Source organism: Tachyglossus aculeatus, chromosome 14 (genome assembly GCF_015852505.1).
Source record: "Tachyglossus aculeatus isolate mTacAcu1 chromosome 14, mTacAcu1.pri, whole genome shotgun sequence".
Classification (NCBI taxonomy): domain Eukaryota; kingdom Metazoa; phylum Chordata; class Mammalia; order Monotremata; family Tachyglossidae; genus Tachyglossus; species Tachyglossus aculeatus.
This window is the reverse complement of record NC_052079.1, coordinates 37,916,173-37,936,661: the sequence shown is the minus strand read 5'-3', so window position 1 is coordinate 37,936,661 and position 20,489 is coordinate 37,916,173. Positions and strand designations below refer to the sequence as shown.

General features: G+C 52.1%; 1 protein-coding gene across 2 annotated transcripts in view; it reads right to left on the bottom strand.

Moving 5' to 3' along the window:
* Positions 1 to 16,438, bottom strand: part of PLXNC1 (plexin C1) — a 136,123-nt gene extending 119,685 nt beyond the window's left edge. For both annotated transcript variants that reach the window (XM_038756939.1, XM_038756940.1), the window contains exon 1: positions 15,064 to 16,438. In XM_038756939.1, the coding sequence (XP_038612867.1) occupies positions 15,064 to 16,224 (1,161 nt within the window). In that variant the 5' untranslated portion in view covers positions 16,225 to 16,438. The remainder of the gene's footprint in view (positions 1 to 15,063) is intronic.
* Between the last annotated feature and the right edge of the window lie 4,051 nt (positions 16,439 to 20,489).

The window sequence follows — 20,489 nt, the reverse complement described above, 5'->3', positions numbered from 1 at the left end:
AGAATGTAAAAAAAAAAAAATAGATATAAAAGTTTCTGTGTGGGTGTGCTGTGGAAGGGAAGGCACCACAGGTTTAAAGGGGCCGGGTTGATCTGAACGTGATGAAGTTTAATTATACAAGGAAAAGAAAAATGTTAGAAGTTTGCTAATATTGTACTCTCCTTATTATAGTGTACTCTCCCAAGTGCTTAGCACAGTGCTTTGAACTCAACTATCTGGTGCGGTTTCTAGTCATCTCTAGGAGCTAGAACAAGCTTTGGACCCTATGGGCATTCAATAAACTCAAAGTACAAATAAAAATACAATTGAAGACAAAAAACGTTGACAGCCTTTTAAGATTAAAGGCCCTCTTTAAACACAAACAGGTAGAGTGTCACCAAAAACATCCTTTTCTCCTTTACTTAAGAAAGGTAGTGTTTCATGCTGTTTCCTGCTTTCATCTCCAGGAAACTGAATAACACACACAAACACACACCAGACCCCTCTGGAGATTCCCTGCTAGACTAATCTGCTAAAATCTGCGGTGATGTTGCTTGCGAATGCAATTGGATCACATTTTCTCTTCCAGAACTCAGTCTCTAACAAAACCGGAGTCTCTAAATATACCTCTAAATTTGTTCTGATGGGACAGAGAGAACGCTTGGATCAGCTTCCAAGTAAACCATTAGAAAATCTTTTGTTTTGTTTCTTTTCTTTTAAAACCAAGACCCAATACCCAATAACTGTTGCCAGCGGTGTTTATGTCTTTCAATTTATGTCTTATTAAATATTCATTCTTTTTAAGCCCACTAAGTTTCATTAACATCTAAACTAAATGGAATAATGAATTAAATTGATTTTGAAAGCCTTTAAAGTGTCGCTTCTAATTCTCCATTGAAGCTGCACTGCAAAAAGATAAGCTATTTCTAGTATGTTGTGATCAGTTTTGCCAACAGAAAAAAAAACCCAGCCATACCCTAAAAGAAACCACACAATCTAAATAAAATACTCAATGGTGAACTCTCAGTAGAAGGAGATTTTCAGAAAGTACATTAGACACTTGAGAAATATATTTTAAAAGGTAATTTTAATGCTGCTGGGGAAAGACGTGGAGCTGTCCCATTAAAACAGAAATGATTAAAAAAAAATCTATGCAGGCCCGAGGCTTTGAACAATAGATCACTGTGAGATAAGGGAGTCCTGTGACAACCGGCTGAAGAAAAATCTTATGACCTTCAGACTTTGAGAAAATTTTCATTTTAAAATAGATGAAAGTTGGCCAAACTTATGATCAGCAAACCAACGGTTTTTATTAAATGTTTGAGCACTACAAAGGACCAAACACACCAGATTAGGCATGGTCTCTGCCCGGCGGGAGGGAGAGCAATCCCTCTCCTGAAGTCTTGTGATTCAAAACCCTCATCTGGACTCCTCATATCTCTTGTGCCAGAAGCAACAGAATCGCCTTTGGGAGGTCAAGAAACCAGCAGCCATCATGGGAGGACTTCAAGGGATGAAAGGGCGGCAGCATACAACACACCTTCAACAAGGGTTAACCCACAGGGTGGAGAGGAGAGAATAAATGGGATAAGGCAGGGTGGAAAACTACCCTTTCACTCTTCAGTGGGTCCTGCTCTCTTTTGCCTATTATGTCGCGATAATTACCGTGCTCGAAAATTACCACTGACGCACAGAAGGGGAGCACCGCTGTTAAATCTGTGTTCCTGAGCGAACAAACAGCGGTCAAATAGTGGACACGTTCCTACTCGGTGAGCCTCGCTCACCGTGGAGATGTTCAACCCTCCTGGCAGGCTTTGGGGCTTAGCACGCTCCCAATTGGTGGGTTGGCACACAGCATTCATTCATTCAACCGTATTTCTCGAGCGCTTACTGTGTGCAGAGCAATCAATCAATCAATCAATCGTATTTATTGAGCGCTTACTATGTGCAGAGCACTGTACTAAGCGCTTGGGAAGTACAAATTGGCAACACATAGAGACAGTCCCTACCCAACAGTGGGCTCACAGTCTAAAAGGGGAAGACAGAGAACAGAACCAAACATACCAACAAAATAAAATAAATAGGATAGAAATGTACAAGCAAAATAAATAAATAAATAAATAGAGTAATAAATATGTACAACCATATATACATATATACAGGTGCTGTGGGGAAGGGAAGGAGGTAAGATGGGGGGATGGAGAGGGGGACGAGGGGGAGAGGAAGGAAGGGGCTCAGTCTGGGAAGGCCTCCTGGAGGAGGTGAGCTCTCAGCAGGGCCTTGAAGGGAGGAAGAGAGCTAGCTTGGCGGAGGGGCAGAGGGAGGGCATTCCAGGCCCGAGGGATGACGTGGGCCGGGGGGCGATGGCGGGACAGGCGAGAACGAGGTACAGTGAGGAGATTAGCGGTGGAGGAGCAGAGGGTGCGGGCTGGGCAGGAGAAGGAGAGAAGGGAGGTGAGGTAGGAGGGGGCGAGGTGATGGACAGCCTTGAAGCCCAGGGTGAGGAGTTTCTGCCTGATGCGCAGATTGATCGGTAGCCACTGGAGGTTTTTGAGGAGGGGAGTAATATGCCCAGAGCGTTTCTGGACAAAGATAATCCGGGCAGCAGCATGAAGTATGGATTGAAGTGGAGAGAGACACGAGGATGGGAGATCAGAGAGAAGGCTGGTGCAGTAGTCCAGACGGGATAGGATGAGAGCTTGAATGAGCAGGGTAGCGGTTTGGATGGAGAGGAAAGGGCGGATCTTGGCAATGTTGCGGAGCTGAGACCGGCAGGTTTTGGTGACGGCTTGGATGTGAAGGGTGAACGAGAGAGCGGAGTCGAGGATGATACCAAGGTTGCGGGCTTGTGAGACGGGAAGGATGGTAGTGCCGTCAACAGAGATGGAAAAGTCAGGGAGAGGACAAGGTTTGGGAGGGAAGACAAGGAGCTCAGTCTTCGACATGTTGAGCTTTAGGTGGCGGGCGGACATCCAGATGGAGATGTCCTGAAGGCAGGAGGAGATGCGAGCCTGGAGGGAGGGGGAGAGAGCAGGGGCAGAGATGTAGATCTGGGTGTCATCAGCGTAGAGATGACAGTTGAAGCCGTGGGAGCGAATGAGGTCACCAAGGGAGTGCGTGTAGATTGAGAACAGAAGGGGACCAAGCACTGAACCTTGGGGAACCCCCACAGTAAGAGGATGGGAGGGGGAGGAGGAGCCTGCAAAAGAGACTGAGAAAGAACGACCGGAGAGATAAGAGGAGAACCAGGAGAGGATGGAGTCTGTGAAGCCAAGGTCAGATAGCGTGTTGAGGAGAAGGGGGTGGTCCACAGTGCCAAAGGCAGCTGAGAGGTCGAGGAGGATTAGGACAGAGTATGAGCCGTTGGATTTGGCAAGCAGGAGGTCATTGGTGACCTTTGAGAGGGCAGTTTCCGTGGAATGAAGGGGACGGAAGCCAGACTGGAGGGGGTCGAGGAGAGAGTTGTTGTTGAGGAATTCTAGGCAGCGCGTGTAGACAACTCGTTCAAGGAGTTTGGAAAGGAATGGTAGGAGGGATATGGGACGATAACTAGAAGGTGAGGTGGGGTCAAGAGAGGGTTTTTTTTTAGGATGGGAGAGACATGGGCATGTTTGAAGGCAGAGGGGAAGGAACCAGTGGAGAGTGAGTGCCGCACTAAGTACCGTACTAAGTGCTCGGAAAGCGCAGTTTGGCAACAGAGACGATCCCTGCCCACAACGGGCTTACACTGCCTGAGGTAACAGTAATAATGATGGTGGTATTTGTTAAGTGCTTACTATGTGCCAAGCACTGTTCTAAGTGCTGTAGGGGGATATGAGGTACTCAGGTTGTCCCACATGGGGCTCACAATCTTAATCCCTATTTTACAGATAAGGTAACTAAGGCACAGAGACTGTGAGCCCACTGTTGGGTAGGGACTGTCTCTATATGTTGCCAACTTGTACTTCCCAAGCACTTAGTACAGTGCTTTGCACATAGTAAGCACTCAATAAATACGACTGATTGATTAAGTGACTTGTCCTAAGTCACACAGCTGACAAGGTAGAGAGAAGCCCTCAGTGTTTACTGGTGGGCTTCCGTGATTAGGGAGGATGGGCCTGGATGGAAGCTCGTCTTTGGCTAACATGGAAAGCGATGTGAATTCTGAGATAATTTTCCCAATGCGCCACTCAGGGTCTTTGCTCCTGACATGCTTCGCACCTATGGGGCTGAGAGGGACTCCATGCTGTGTCAGTGTGAGGCCTTGATAAACGGAGAACTATGGGAAGCTTGGTTGGGATTGGATTCGAGGAACGTGGGCGGCAGTGCTGAGCTGTGAGGCCCCCAATGGTCCTCTTTACCGCTGGACCTGCTGGACTCTGCACTTTGTCTTTTATGATGCTAATGTTGCTTTTTTATTTCTACTGGGAAGAAGTGCAGCCTAGGGAACAGAGCACAGGCCTTGTTGGGGCAGGAGGAGGGTAGAGGACCGGGGTTCTAATCCCAGCTCTGTCATGAGTCTGCTGCGTGACCTTAGGCAAATCACTTAACTTCTCTGTGCCTCAGTTACCGCATCTGTAAAATGGGGTTTCAATACCTGTTCACCCACCCCCTTGGACTGTGAGTCACACGTGGGACAGAGAGTGCAACCCATCTGACTATCTTGGAATCTACCCCACATTTAGTACAGTGCTTGGCACATAGCAAGCGCTTAACAAATGCTACAATTATTGTTACTGTTTTCATCTCTCCTAGTACATATAGGTTGCCAAGCCCCTCACTGCCTTATTGTGAGCCCCGGGAGATTCAGGGACTGTGTCTAATTCTCTCCCACATACTCTTTTGCATCGCTTTCGTTACTTCTTTGCCCACCGTGGGCGTGTAATAAATACTACTACAACTACTACTACATAATACTCAGCCAATGTGAATAGGAAAGGGCACACTCTAAAGCGCTCCTTCCAGGCCAACGAGATGACAGATCTTTTCTAAAAAGGGAGATTCCCTAACCAAGGGCAGGACAGGGATATTCAGAGTTCAGAAGACAGCCTACTTTGTAAAAAAAAAAAATAAAGAAATCATTTGTTTTCTCTCATATTTCCTTTCTTGGCCTCTCCCCTCAGAGCATACTCACTAATGCTGCCATCAGATGACTCCTACTGGTTAACGCATATGATTTATTTGTGAATCCTAGCTACCTGTTCTTCTGCAAGCAGTGGGGTTAATGCACTACAATAACGTCTCTGCTAGCTTTTCCTTTTATGACAAAAATCCGATCTTGGTTCTGTTCTAAAACTTCTTTACTGCTCGTGCTTCAGCACGATCGGTCTCCTCCTTTCCACACTAACCGCAACATTTCATAAACACTTCAACCAACCACAAGGACAGAATGCATTGCAGTTTAGGAAAAAAGCCTCCTTATCCAAAATGCCTCTTGGGGAGAAATAAAGCAATCTGCATTCAACGAGAATACGAGACACCTCAGTTAGGAGGAGAAAACTAGGAGGAAGAGAGGGATTTGTAGCAAGACAGGATGAGGGCACCTGTTACGGAATGGCTTCCATGCTTTTCCTGGCTTTCTAACGGCCGTCTCACTGGCCGGCCAGCCGACGGTCTCGATAAGCATGCCTCATCCTATCGTTCATTCCCCCCAACTCTCTTCGCCTACAATTTCCTTCTCTGTTCATATCCAACAGGTGGCAGCCCCTCTGAAATCACATCTCCTCCAGGAAGCCTTCCAAGATGAATTTCTAATTTCTCCACTTGCGATTCTCCACCTTCCACATCGGCACTATCGTGTCACCTGGGCAATTCAGTTCTCACGACAGCACTCCCATACATAGCTTTACGCTATTTCTCTCTCCCGTCTGTCATTTACTTCAGCGTCTGTCTTCCCCACTCGACTGAAAAGCAGCATGGCCTAGTGGAAAGAGGCCTAGTGGCCTGGGAGGAAGAGGACCTGGGTTCCAATCCCAGCTCGGCCGACAGCTTGCTGTGTGACCTTGAGCAAGTCGCTTAACTTCTCCGTGCCTCAGTTCCCTCCTACTCAGACTTTGTCTGACCTAATGAACTTGTTCCCACCCCAGTGCTTAGAATAGCGTTTGACAATTAATAAGCCCTTAACAAATATCATAAAAAAAGAATGTACATTGCTTGAAAGCAGGGATCAATTTGACTGTACTCTCCCGAGTGCTTAGTCTTTTCCTTGTGAACAGAGTAAGCACTCAATACGCGGCCTAGTGGAAAGAGTACAAGACCGGGAATCAGAAAATCCAGGTCCATGTCCCAGCTCCACTACTGGCCTACTTGGGCCCACCACTTAGCATCTCTAGGCCTCAGTTTCTTCATCGGTAAAATGGGGATAAGATAGATGGTGAGCCCCTGGGGGGATAGGGCCTGTCCAATTTGATTAATGTGTAGTTTGCCCGGCGCTGAACACACGGTAAGTACTCGATAAACATCCTAATAAAAAATAATTGATTGATTCAAGGTCCAGGAGGGGAAGTCGGGAGAACAGATGGACCCAGGTAGGACATCGGGAAGGCATCGGAAAGACCAAGGGAATCTCCAAGCGGACCAGGCACTTTGACAGCTGGAAGGGACCATAGGTACACTCATTTAAGCGGAGTCAGGAAGGGCTTGGGAAATCCTCTTTCAGAAACACGCCTAGTTAATCTTTATAATCTTGATTAAACTTCCTCAGCAGGTTAACTTCACATGCTTATTACTTTCTGCCAGAACTGGTTCTGAAAGTTTCTTCACAACTGTCCTCAGTGGCCCCCGCGAGCTACATTTGCCGCTGCTACGTTCTCCCAATTTTTACCTTGATTTCCTTCGTCACTGCCAGAACTCTGCACTCAACTGGTTGCTCCGGGATGTGAGACAGACTGGCCTCTCATGATTTCCTGATTTCTGATGGCCTCGGGGCCAGAGAAAGCGGGGCGTTTCTCTGGCCAATAACCCGGGGATTTTCGAGGGCATCAAGCAAGAGGATCATCGGGGAGTCAGCCGTGACAAAGGTGAGCCCCTGAAGGACAGGGGTCGTCTCCCAAGTGCTTTAGACTGTTAGCTCTTTGTGTCCGTTTATTGTTACATTGTACTCTCCCAAGCACTTGGCACAGTGCTCTGCACTCAGTAAGCGCTCGATACGGCTGAATGAATGCTCAGTCGGGCAGTCCTCTCTGCACACAGTAAGCACCCAATAAATACCACCGATTGATTAATTCAGAGGGCACATGGCCTAACGGACAGAGCACGGGCCTAGGGGTCAGAAGGACCTGGGTTTGAATCCTGGCCCTGCCACTTGTCTGCTGTGTGTCCTTGAGCAAGTCACTTCACTTCTCTGGGCCTCAATTACCGCATTGGTAAAATGGGGATTAAGACCGTGAGCCCCACGTAGGGCACGGACTGTGTCCAACCTTATTACCTTACATCTATCCCAGTGCCTGGCACCAGGTGCTTAACAAATACCTGGAAAAAAAGGGGGGGAGGGGCGTTAGGAGGAGAAAGGCAGCCCTTGAGCAACCAGCCTGCCTGTTTCTCAGCCCCTCTGCTGTCCTAAACGCACTTCATCAGTTGCCCTAGACTGAGTGGAGGTCCCCCTTAAGGCTTTTCAATGGGATCAGTATATTGGGCAAGACCAAAAACAGAGTAATTTCTATGCAGACTGTGTACTCAAGAGCAAAGAGTCCACGCAGCGCACAACAAGTAGCAATTAATTCTTAGAGGGGAGAGAGCTGGAAGGAGGAAAGCAACAATGGGGTTAAGATGGAGAAAACACTGCCAAGGTACAAAACCAAGAACAGACAAACGAAACCAAACCAATTCTGTGCTCTCACTTTGCAGCACATGGTTGGTCGCAGATGGAGAAGGGATACACGGGAGGTGCAGGGGGAAAGCAGGGAAGCTAATCCGGTCACTTGTGCCTCACTGGCTGAGAATTACTTTTCAAACTACCCTGTCCACTAAGAATAATAATCGTGCTACGTTTTAAGAGCTATGTGCCGAGCCCTTTCTGAGCCCCGGGGTAAATACAAGGAAATAAGTGGTGCTACTAATATAATTTGGGACATCGCTACAACACCATTCGTCTTTACTGGACATTATTATCAAGCATCCCTTTACCAAATACAAAATGAAAAACCCATGGTAAATGAAACGAAGCCAGGTCCCTGACCCGAGCAACGGCCAGTTCATACACTCTGAATGTAGAACTTGGGATACAAGGCACTTTGGGCCTTGCTAAGACAGTTCCCTGCCTATTTTAGCACACTGATAAAGCTCAGCTCAGTTCCTCAAAACGATCGCTCTCTCCATTCAAACCTCTCCATTAAGTCTTTTCATGCACACTGATAGTGAAGGAACTTATGTTTAAACACACACACACACACACACACACACGCCAACCTACATCCTCCCTTAAACTGCTGCTCCGTACTCTTGTCTGAACTAGATTATATCATTTAACTGGGGATGACAAGTTCTCAGGTAAGAGACCTCATCTTTCATAAAGAACAATTCTGAGCAGGCCGTGAGAGCGCAATAAATGACAGCCGTGGGAAATGGAGTAAACAGTCCCACTGAATATTTATTTTTCTAAATTCTGATTTTTGGCAGTGCGCACTTAACCACTCTTTGATTTCTTGCATAATTTGCAAGGATGGCTCTCTACCGGTCCCCAAATCTGGCATGAGCTGATGTGTAACAGTTTCCCCACCTTCCCTTCCCTCCCAGCTCAGGAAAGAACAGCTAGAATGTTTATTTCGAGAGCCCTCAGGACTCCTGCTGTGTTTGGAAAGTTGGAACTCGGGCATCTAGAATCCACCAGGTGGAAAAATGCAGTTAAGACAAGTGTCTTGGCGTGCCACATCTACACAGCTGTCAGATGTCAAGATGGGGACTTGCAGAGTTGTAATCTGCCAGGGCTATCTAAAGCTGATATGTAATTAGCTCCAAAGGCCACGGGTGCCCGAATCTGAACATCAAACAATATTTTTTTTGGCGGGGGGGGGGGGGGGGGGGGGCGAAGAAGAGGGGGGCCCAAACCTTTGGAAAGAAACAGACAGGCAGATCTTTTGCCAAATTAGTCAGCAGGCCACCAAGTCCTAATAACAAGCATAAATTTGACATGTGAAAATTCAAACCTCTCTCAGAATGACCCTCTTTCCGGGACCCACCGTATATGCTTCATTAAAAGCACGGCTAAATTAAGGGAAAAAAACCCGCCTCAGGGAATCAAGAGCAGAGCCAGGAATTTATGAGCCTAAGAGACCTGGGTTCAATTTTCAACTCAGTCCACCTCCCGGATATATAGAGACATGCATAAAAAGAAAACTGGACTTGAAACGAGGGCGTATGGAACTCTGTTTCTCCCTTTATAAAATAACAGTAACATTTGCCACGGTGAAACAGTTATAAAGGGCTTAGGGATCCCCCGATGAGGTAGCATTCTCTAGCTCTGTTTTCATCATCAATTTCATAGCCCAGTCTCTGCCACAGCCACACACTGCACGCGTTTAAAGCACAACACGAAGTAGAGCGTCTCCCCTCTCCACGCCGATTCATTTCCCACAAGAACAGGATCTCACGTCGCTTTCAATTTCAGGTCTTCAATTCTGAGCAGTTTTTTGTTTTTTAAAAAAGGCACATTCTCAACACACCACCAACCTCTTGCCACTTCTCAGGGAGGGCAGAAGGGTAGGGCCGACGCTTCTGCCAGGCGGAAGAGGGAGGGTTGCCCCCTTGGCGGGTTTTTGTGGAACCAAGGAAGCCCACCGGCTTAGGATCTCTCAAACTGCTGATGAATTTGAGAGTCACATTAATAGCCTACAGGAACGTGACAGCTGGACCACGGTAAATGTACTACCACTCCTTCTGCCACGGAGGGTGGGCCTAGAATAACAACGATGGTATTTGTTAAGCGCTTACTATGTTTCAAACACTGTTCCCGGCTCCCTTCACGGGCTTCACGAGCAACATGTTGACTGTAACAATTGTTCTTCGAGGCTACAGGCGCTCCCTCGTGATGCTCTCTAAGCATTGCCCCGAGTAAGCAAGGAGGCTTCGTGGACGAGTCGTCCTTGCCTGTCTTTTGCAAAAGTCCATCACTGCTGCCACACAAGGGGCTCGGCCATTCTTTTTCCTAATGACCAGCATGCGGCCTCTAAGGTCCATTCATGAGAAGCAGCGTGGCTCAGTGGCAAGAGCCCGGGCTTTGGAGTCAGGGGTCATGGGTTCAAATCTCAGCTCCGCCAACTGTCAGCTGTGTGACTTTGGGCAAGTCACTCAACTTCTCTGGGCCCCAGTTACCTCATCTGTAAAATGGGGATTAAGACTGTGAGCGCCCTGTGGGCCAACCTGATCACCTCGTAACCTCCCCAGCTTTTAAAACAGTGCTTTGCACACAGTAAGCGCTTAATAAATGCCATCATTATTATGTCTTCTTTCTGCTTCGGCATTCACAACACACTGGACGGTCTCTGCAACGGGATTCACATTTGAAACCGGTTAATTGCCCAAAGGAAGAGGGGGGTGGGGGGAGGGAATCCACAAAAACCGTTGGTAACCACGGCTCCTGAAATTTTTTCAGGTGTTTGCTCACCCTCATTTGTTGCGAGGTCCTTGAATCTTCCGGTTTGCGGGCTCCCTACCCTGGAGGGACGATTGCAGAACTAAACATGGTGCGGTTTGGGAAGTCAACGCCCCAGCTGCCGCTGGTCAGGTGAAAACGGGAAGGACCGAAGGGAAGGGAAGGGAAGGAAAAAGAAGGGAAGGGTCGCTGCTTGGACCTGTGTGGCCAGGAGGCCGGTTGCCCGGGGGAGGCCCCTCCCAAGCCCGGACCTCCACAGGAGGATCCAACTGGGCAGAATCGCACCCAGGGCCCGGGGGCTCGCTGGGGAGGCAAATGGGTTGGCAAGCCGGGAGGGCTGGTTCCTCTTTGGTTTCCCTTGCTCTATGTCACTCACCCCTAGGCACACGGGCGCATACAGACCCATAATAATAATGGTATTTGTTAAGCGCACAGCACCATCATCATCATTCTTCTTCTTCTGAAGCGCTTACTATATGCCAACCACCGTTCTAAGCGCTGGGGTAGACAGGAGGTAATAATAATGATGGTATTTGTTAAGCACATAGCACCATTATTATTATTATTATTATTATTAAGCGCTTACTATGTGCCAAGCACTGTTCTAAGCGCCGGGGTAGACAGGAGGTAATAATAATGATGGTATTTGTTAAGCGCATAGCACCATCATTATTATTATTAAGCGCTTACTATGTGCCAAGCACTGTTCTAAGCACCGGGGCAGATAGGAGGTAATACTAATGGTGGTATTTGTCAAGCGCTAACTATGTGCCAAGCACTGTAATCAGGTTGTCCCACGTGGGGCTCACCGTCTTAATCCCCATTTTACAGACGGGGAAGTGAGACACTGAGAAGCGAAGTGACTCGCCCAGAGTCACAGAGCTGACAAGAGGCGGAGCCAGGATAATAAATAATAATAATAATGACATTTGTTAAGGATTTACTATGTGCCAAGCACTGTAATCAGGTTGTCCCACGTGGGGCTCACCTTAATCCACATTTTACAGACGGGGAAGTGAGACACAGAGAAGCAATGTGACTTGCCCAGAGTCACAGAGCTGACAAGAGGCGGAGCCAGGATAATAATAATAATAATAATGATGGCATTTGTTAAGGGTTTACTACGTGCCAAGCACTGTAATCAGGTTACCCCACGTGGAGCTCACCGTCTTAATCCCCATTTTACAGATGAGGGAAGTGAGACACAGAGAAGCAATGTGACTTGCCCAGAGTCACAGAGCTGACAAGAGGCGGAGCCAGGATAATAATAATAATAATGGCATGTGTTAAGGGTTTACTACGTGCCAAGCGCTGTAATCAGGTTACCCCACGTGGAGCTCACCGTCTTAATCCCCATTTTACAGATGAGGGAAGTGAGACACAGAGAAGCAATGTGACTTGCCCAGAGTCACAGAGCTGACAAGGGCGGAGCCAGGATAATAATAATAATAATAATAATAATAATGGCATTTGTTAAGGATTTACTATGTGCCAAGCACTGTAATCAGGTTACCCCACGTGGAGCTCACCGTCTTAATCCCCATTTTACAGACGAGGGAAGTGAGACACAGAGAAGCGAAGTGACTTGCCCAGAGTCACAGAGCTGACAAGAGGCAGAGCCAGGATAATAATAATAATAGCATTTGTTAAGGGTTTACTATGTGCCAAGCACTGTAATCAGGTTACCCCACGTGGAGCTCACCGTCTTAATCCCCATTTTACAGACGAGGGAAGTGAGACACCGAGAAACTACGTGACTTGCCCAGAGTCACACAGCTGACAAGTGGCCAAGCACTGTAATCAGGCTGTCCCACGTGGGGCTCACCGTCTTAATCCCCACTTTACAGACGAGGGAAGTGAGACACAGAGGAGCGAAGTACCTTGCCCGGAGTCACACAGCTGACAAGTGGCCAAGCACTGTAATCAGGTTGTCCCACGTGGGGCTGACCTTCTTACTCCCCATTTTACAGACGAGGGAACCGAGGCCCAGGGAAATTTAGTGACCCGCCCAGAGTCACACAGGTGACAAGAGGCGGAGCCGGGATAATGATCAAGATAATGGTGGCATTTGTTAATCGCTTACTATGCGCCAAGCCCGGCAATCAGGTTGCCCCACGTGGAGCTCACCGTCTTTCTCCCCATTTTACAGACGAGGGAACCGAGGCCCAGGGATGCTTAGCGACTTGCCCGGAGTCACACAGCTGACAAGTGGCGGAGCCGGGGTAATAACGATAACGATGGTAACGATGGTATCTGTTAAGCGCTTACTCTGCGCCAAGCCCTGTTCTAAGCGCTGGGGTTGATATAAGGTAGCCCCACGTGGGGCTGACCGTCTTTCTCCCCGTTTTCCAGACGAGGAAACCGAGGCCAGGGGAAGCCAAGTGACTTGCCCAGAGTCACACAGCTGACAAGTGGCCAAGCACTGTAATCAGGGAGCCCCACGTGGGGCTTACCGTCTTTCTCCCCGTTTCACAGACGAGGGAACCGAGGCCCAGGGAAGCTAAGTGACTTGCCCAGAGTCACACAGCTGACAAGTGGCCAAGCATTGTAATCAGGTAGCCCCACGTGGGGCTGACTGTCTTTCTCCCCATTTTCCAGACGAGGGAACCGAGGCCCAGGGAAGCCAACTGACTTGCCCAGAGTCACACAGTGTATATATTTATTACTCTATTTATTTTACTTGTACATATCTATTCTATTTATTTTATTTTGTTAGTATGTTTGGTTTTGTTCTCTGTCTCCCCCTTTTAGACTGTGAGCTCACTGTTGGGTAGGGACTGTCTCTATATGTTGCCAACTTGTACTTCCCAAGCGCTTAGTACAGTGCTCTGCACACAGTAAGCGCTCAATAAATACGATTGATTGATTGGCCAAGCACTGTAATCAGGTAGCCCCACGTGGGGCTGACCGTCTCTCTCCCCCTTTCACGGACGAGGGAACCGAGGCCCAGGGAAGCTAAGTGACTTGCCCAGAGTCACACAGCTGACAAGTGGCCAAGCACTGTAATCAGGTAGCCCCACGTGGGGCTGACCGTCCTCCTTCCCCTTTCACAGACGAGGGAACGGAGGCCCAGGGAAGCCAAGTGACTTGCCCAGAGTCACACAGCTGACAAGTGGCCAAGCACTGTAATCAGACAGCCCCACGTGGGGCTGTCTTTCTCCCCATTTTCCAGACGAGGGAACCGAGGCCCGGGGAAGCCAAGTGACTTGCCCAGAGTCACACAGCTGACAAGTGGCCAAGCACTGTAATCAGGTAGCCCCACGTGGGGCTGACCGTCCTCCTCCCCGTTTCACAGACGAGGGAACGGAGGCCCAGGGAAGCCAAGTGACTTGCCCAGAGTCACACAGCTGACAAGTGGCCAAGCACTGTAATCAGGTAGCCCCACGTGGGGCTGACCGTCTTTCTCCCCGTTTTCCAGACGAGGGAACCGAGGCCCAGGGAAGCTTAGTGACCCGCCCAGAGTCCCACAGCTGACAGGTGGCGGGGCCGGGATAATAACGATCACGATAGTGGCGGCGTTTGTTAATCGCTTCCTCTGTGCCAAGCCCTTAATGAGGTTGCCCCCACGTGGGGCTTCCCGCCTTTCTCCCCCTTCTACAGACGAGGGAACCGAGGCCCAGGGAAGTTTAGCCACTTGCCCGGAGTCACCCGGGGGGCGGGAGGAGGGCGGGCGGGCTGGCTGGCTGCCCAGCTCGTGCCCCGGAGCTCCGCGATGCCCAGCCGGGGCTCCGGTGGGACTGGGATGGACCGGGATAGGATGGAGTGGAATGGGACGGGATGGAATGGGACGGGCCAGGATGGGACAGAATAGAATGGGACGGGCCAGGACGGGATGAAATGGAATGGGACGGGCCAGGACGGGACAGAATGGAATGGGACGGGCCAGGACGGGATGAAATGGAATGGGACGGGCCAGGACGGGATGGGACGGGACGGGACGGGATGGAATGGGAGGGGCCGGGCTGGGACGGACCGGAATGGAATGGAATGGGAGGGGCCAGGACGGGACAGAATGGAATGGGACGGGCCAGGACGGGATGGCATGGGATGGAACGGACCGGGATGGAATGGAATGGGAGGGGCCAGGACGGGATGGGACGGGGCGGACCAGGATGGAATGGGACGGACCGGGACGGGACAGGATGGGATGGGACGGACCGGGACGGGACAGGATGGGATGGGATGGGGATGGGACGGACCGGGACGGGGCAGGATGGGATGGGACGGACCGGGATGGAATGGAATGAGGCGGACCAGGATGGAATGGAATGGGACGGACCGGGACGGGACAGGATGGGATGGGACGGACCGGGATGGAATGGAATGGGACGGACCGGGACGGGACAGGATGGGACGGACCGGGATGGAATGGGACGGACCGGACCGGGATGGAATGGAATGAGACGGGCCAGGACGGGATGGGGCGGACCAGGATGGAGTGGAATGGGACGGACCGGGATGGAATGGAATGGGACGGACCGGGCCGGGCCGCCCCCCGGGGCCCCCCGGGCACTCACGCATTTGGTCCTGAGGGTCTGAAAGTCTCCGTGGCAGGGCCGGGCCCCGGCCTGGATGTGTCCGAGCTGGAAGAGGCAGAGGGCGGTGGTGTCTCGGGTGCGGGGCCGGGGGGGGTCCCCGCTTGGGGGGTCCCCGTCCCCGGGGTCGTCGCCGTCGTCGGTCTCGGCGCTGAAGACCCCGGCCCAGAGCCCGGCGTCGGGCAGGGGGCTGGAGGCGAGGAGGAGGGTGCGGGGGTCCCCGGGGTGGGGGGCGTGGGGGTCCCGGTCCCGGGCCCCGCAGTGCAGGGCGGCCTGTCCCTGGAAGAGGAGGTCGTCGGCGCTCTGGGCGATGACGGCCACCTGGGGCCGGGCCGGGGCGGCGCCGCTGCTGTAGTTGTAGCGGTAGTAGGGGAAGAAGACGCTGCCGTTCCAGAGGAAGGCGTCGACGAAGTGCAGGGGCCCGGCCCGGGGCCGCAGCTTGAGCTGGCCCTCCTCGCGGGTGGGCAGGCTGCGCTCGCCCGTGTCCTTCAGGGCGATGGCCGTGTCGCGGTCGGAGGCGGCCGGGTTGCAGCGGCTCCCGCCCCCGCCGCCCCGCCGCTCGGGCAGCACGTAGGTGGCGGCCACGGCCAGGTACCAGCGGCCGCGCCCGCCGGCCCGGTACACCACGCCCGCCGTCGAGCCCTGCGGGTGGCACGACACCACCTCGGTGCCGTGCCGGAGGGCGGGCCCGGACGGCCGGCTCAGCTCCCGCACCTCGCAGGCGCCGCGGTCGAACGTCCAGCCGGTCAGCAGCAGGCCGGAGGGCTCCCCGGAGGGGGAGGACGGGGGGGCCTGGTCGTAGGGCAGCAGCAGCTTGATGTAGCTGCTGGCCGGGCGGCGGCGGCGGCGGAGATGGGGGGGAGGCACCCGGCCGGGGTCCGCGGGCCCCCCGCAGTCCCCTCGGCCGGCCCGGGCCAGCCTCGAGCGGCAGCTGGCCAGCGTGTGGTCCAGCTCGAAGAGGCAGCTGCCGCTGGCCACCAGCACGCCCCCGGCCCGGCTGGTGGCCAGGGCCCCGATGGCCGCGGGCAGGGCCCGGCGCTGCTCCGCCCGAGGCCCCGCCGGCGGCAGCCGGCAGCCCTCCGACCCCGACGACGGGCACGGGGACAGGGACAGGACCAGCAGCACCAGCACCAGCAGCATCATCAGGACAGGACCAGCAGCAGCAGCAGCAGCAGCATCCCACGGGGAAGCAGCCGGGGCGGCCGTCTTCCTCCTCAAGTACCAGGCCGCCCCATCCTGCGGGGACCCAGACGCCCCCGAAGCTCTCCTCCTCCCTCCGGTTCCCCTTTTCGGGGAGCCCAGGGCACCGACACGCAACCGCCCGCCCTCCTTTCCTTTCCCTCCTCCTCCTTCTCCTCCCTCCAGTTCCCCTTTTCAGGGGGCGGGGGGGGGGGGGGGGGCGACGAGAGGGGAGGGGCGCTGCCTGCCCAACAGCGGGCTCGCGGTCTCAAAGGGGGAGACGGAGGACAGAACCAGACTAACGGAATAAAATAGGATAGGTACGAGTGAAATAAATAGATGGAGTGACGGGTATGTGCAGGCATACGGACGTAGAGGCAGGTGCTGTGGGGAAGGGAAGGGGGTAAGACGGGGGGGGGGATGGAGGGGAAGGAAGGGGCTCGGTCTGGGAAGGCCTCCTGGAGGAGGGGAGCTCTCAGCAGGGCCTGGAAGGGAGGGAGAGAGGGGAGGGGCGCTGCCTACCCAACAGCGGGCTCGCGGTCTCAAAGGGGGAGACGGAGAACAAAACCAAACACACTAACAAGATAAAATAAATAGGAGAGGTATAAGTAAAATAAATGGAGTGACAGATATGTGCAGGCATACGGACGTAGAGGCAGGTGCTGTGGGGAAGGGAAGGGGGTAAGACGGGGGGGGATGGAGGGGAAGGAAGGGGCTCGGTCTGGGAAGGCCTCCTGGAGGAGGGGAGCTCTCAGCAGGGCCTGGAAGGGAGGAAGAGAGGGGAGGGGCGCTGCCTACCCGACAGCGGGCTCGCGGTCTCAAAGGGGGAGACGGAGAACAAAACCAAACACACTAACAAAATAGGATAGGATAGGTACAAGTAAAATAAATGGAGTGACAGATATGTACAGACATACGGACGTAGAAGCAGGTGCTGTGGGGAAGGGAAGGAGGTAAGATGGGGGGATGGAGAGGAAGGAAGGGGCTCAGTCTGGGTAGGCCTCCTGGAGGAGGGCAGCTCTCAGCAGGGCCTGGAAGGGAGGAAGAGAGGGGAGGGGCGCTGCCTACCCAACAGCGGGCTCGCAGTCTCAAAGGGGGAGACGGAGAACAAAACCAAACACACTAACAAGATAAAATAAATAGGAGAGGTACAAGTAAAATAAATGGAGTGACAGATATGTACAGACATACGGACGTAGAAGCAGGTGCTGTGGGGAAGGGAAGGAGGTAAGATGGGGGGATGGAGAGGAAGGAAGGGGCTCAGTCTGGGTAGGCCTCCTGGAGGAGGGCAGCTCTCAGCAGGGCCTGGAAGGGAGGAAGAGAGGGGAGGGGCGCTGCCTACCCGACAGCGGGCTCGCAGTCTCAAAGGGGGAGACGGAGAACAAAACCAAACACACTAACAAGATACAATAAATAGCATAGGTACAAGTAAAATAAATGGAGTGACAAATATGTACAGACATACGGACGTAGAAGCAGGTGCTGTGGGGAAGGGAAGGAGGTAAGATGGGGGGGATGGAGAGGAAGGAAGGGGCTCGGTCTCGGAAGGCCTCCTGGAGGAGGGGAGCTCTCAGCAGGGCCTGGAAGGGAGGAAGAGAGGGGAGGGGCGCTGCCTCCGCACGCTCGTGTCACTTTTCCATTGTCAAAGTGGGGTGCGATCGCTCCCCCCCCCCCCACCTCCCGCCCATTCGTTCATTCAGCCGTATTGACTGAGCGCTTACCGTGTGCACAGCACTAAGCGCTTGGGAAGTACAAGCTGGCAACAAAGAGAGACGGTCCCTATTGTTATAATGGCATTTGTTGAGCGCTTACTATGTGCAGAGCACTGTTCTGAGCGCAGGGGAGGTTACAAGGTGATCATCATCATCATCAATCGTATTTATTGAGCGCTTACTATGTGCAAAGCACTGTTCTAAGAGCAGGGGAGGTTACAAGGTGATCATCATAAGCAGCAGCAATCGTATTTATTGAGCGCTTACTGTGTGCAGAGCACCGGACTAAGCGCTTGGGAAGTCGAAGTTGGCAACCTATAGAGACGGCCCCTACCCAACAGCGGGCTCACTGTCTAGAAGGGGGGAGACGGACAACACAACAAAACATATTCACAAAATAGACTAGAGTAATAAATATGTACAAAACATATTAACAAAATAGAGCAATAAATCCGTACGAACACAGATACAGGTGCTGTGGGGAGGGGAAGGAGGTAAGGCGGGGGGAGGGTCTGCAATTTGGGGAGGTGGCTTCACATGTGTTCAAAACAAAGCTGCCGCCGAGGCTCCTTGGGCCCGCTGGGCACAGCCCCGCTCCTCGGGAGGAATAATAATAATAATAATAATAATGGTATTCATTCGTTCATTCATTCAATCGTATTTATTGAGCGCTTACAGTGTGCACAGCACCGGACTAAGCGCTTGGGAAGTCCAAGCCGGCAACGTATAGAGACGGTCCCTACCCAATAGCGGGCTCACAGTCTAGAAGGGGGGGGGGGGGGACAGACAACAAAACAAAACATATTAACAAAATAAAATAAATAGAATAAATATGTACAAGTAAAATAGAGTAATAAATATGTACATACATATACACAGGTGCTGTGGGGAGGGGAAGGAGGTAAGGCGGGGGGGAGCGGGAGGGGGTCTGCAATTTGGGGAGGTGGCTTCACATGTGTTCAAAACAAAGCCGCCGCCGAGGCTCCTTAGGCCCGCCGGGCACAGCCCCGCCCCCCGGGAGGAATAATAATAATAATAATGATGGTATTTATTAAGCGCTTACTATGTGCAAAGCATTGTTCTAAGCGCTGGGGGGAAATACAAGGTGATCAGGTTGTCACATGGGGGGCTCACGGTCGATCCCTATTTATTATTACTCTATTTATTTTACTTGTACATGTCTATTCTATTTATTTTATTTTGTTAGTATGTTTGGTTTTGTTCTCTGTCTCCCCCTTTTAGACTGCCAGCCCACTGCTGGGTAGGGACTGTCTCTACATGTTGCCAAACTTGTACTTCCCAAGCGCTTAGTACAGTGCTCTGCACACAGTAAGCGCTCAATACGATTGATTGATCCCCATTTTACAGATGAGGTAACAGAAACCCCCCCTTGACCCCCGGAATGGAGAAACGGGGGGAGAGCAGGAGGAGGGGGCTTCCAAATCAGGGGCGGGGGAGAGACCCACGGCTCAACGGGCTCGGCTATTTAAGAAGGTCCAGGGGCGGCTGGAGGAGACAGGTGGAAAAGGAACAAGTGGAGAAGCCCCGGAGGCCTTCCTGGGCACGAAGGGCTTGCGATTTAGGAGGACGCCTAAATTGTTGGTTTTTTCCTGGGATTGATGAGTTTATTTTGATGGGGGGAGGGGGAAGTCAGACAGCAGACGAGAACATGAGGGGCGGGAAAGGGGAATACCCTTTTAGGACTCTGAAGGCCAGATCCCTCCCCCCACCAAACTGTTAACGCAGGTCACCCCTGGGCCTCTCTGCTAAAGCAGTGCTCCTCGAGCATCTACGGTGCGCGGGACTCCTCACTAGATGCTTGGCAAAATGCGGTAAGAGTAAAAAGACCGGATTCCTGGCTTCTAGGAGGCCAACGGGAGACATAAACGGTCAACTACACAAGGGAGTGAGGGTCTAGACATAAGGGTGAAAACAAGCAAACAGTGCAAATAAACAAGTAGAGGCATGCCCTAAGAAGGTGACCAAGAAGAGGAATGAACAGGAAGGTGGGGGAAGGGGGGGGGGGGGGGATAGATGAGGAGGAGACTTTAAGAGGGCTTTGAAAGTAGGAGGGGCATTTTGCGCTGGGGAAAATAATAATTAATACTAGTAGTATTTGTTAAGCGCTTACTCCATGCCAAGCACCGTTCTGAGCCCTAGGGAGACGATACAAGGTCATCAGGTGATTCCAGGTGGGGCTCACAGTCTTCATCCCCACTTTTACAGATGAGGGAACTGAGGCCCAGAGAAGTGAAGTGACTTGCCCAAAGTCACACGGCTGACGAGTGGCGGAGTCGGGATTAGAACCCACGACCTCTTGACTCCCAAGCCCGGCATCTTGCACCCCCATTTTACAAGCTGCTTCTCTGAAAATTAAGGAGGGACATTCCATGCTGGCGGAAAGTGTGAGCCCCGGGCAAGAGTGAGGAGACTTTAGAGGGAGGTACACTTCACTTAGACGGCGGGGTTTGGGAGGAGTGAAGAGGGCATACTGGGATGTAGCGGGTGAAGACAGAA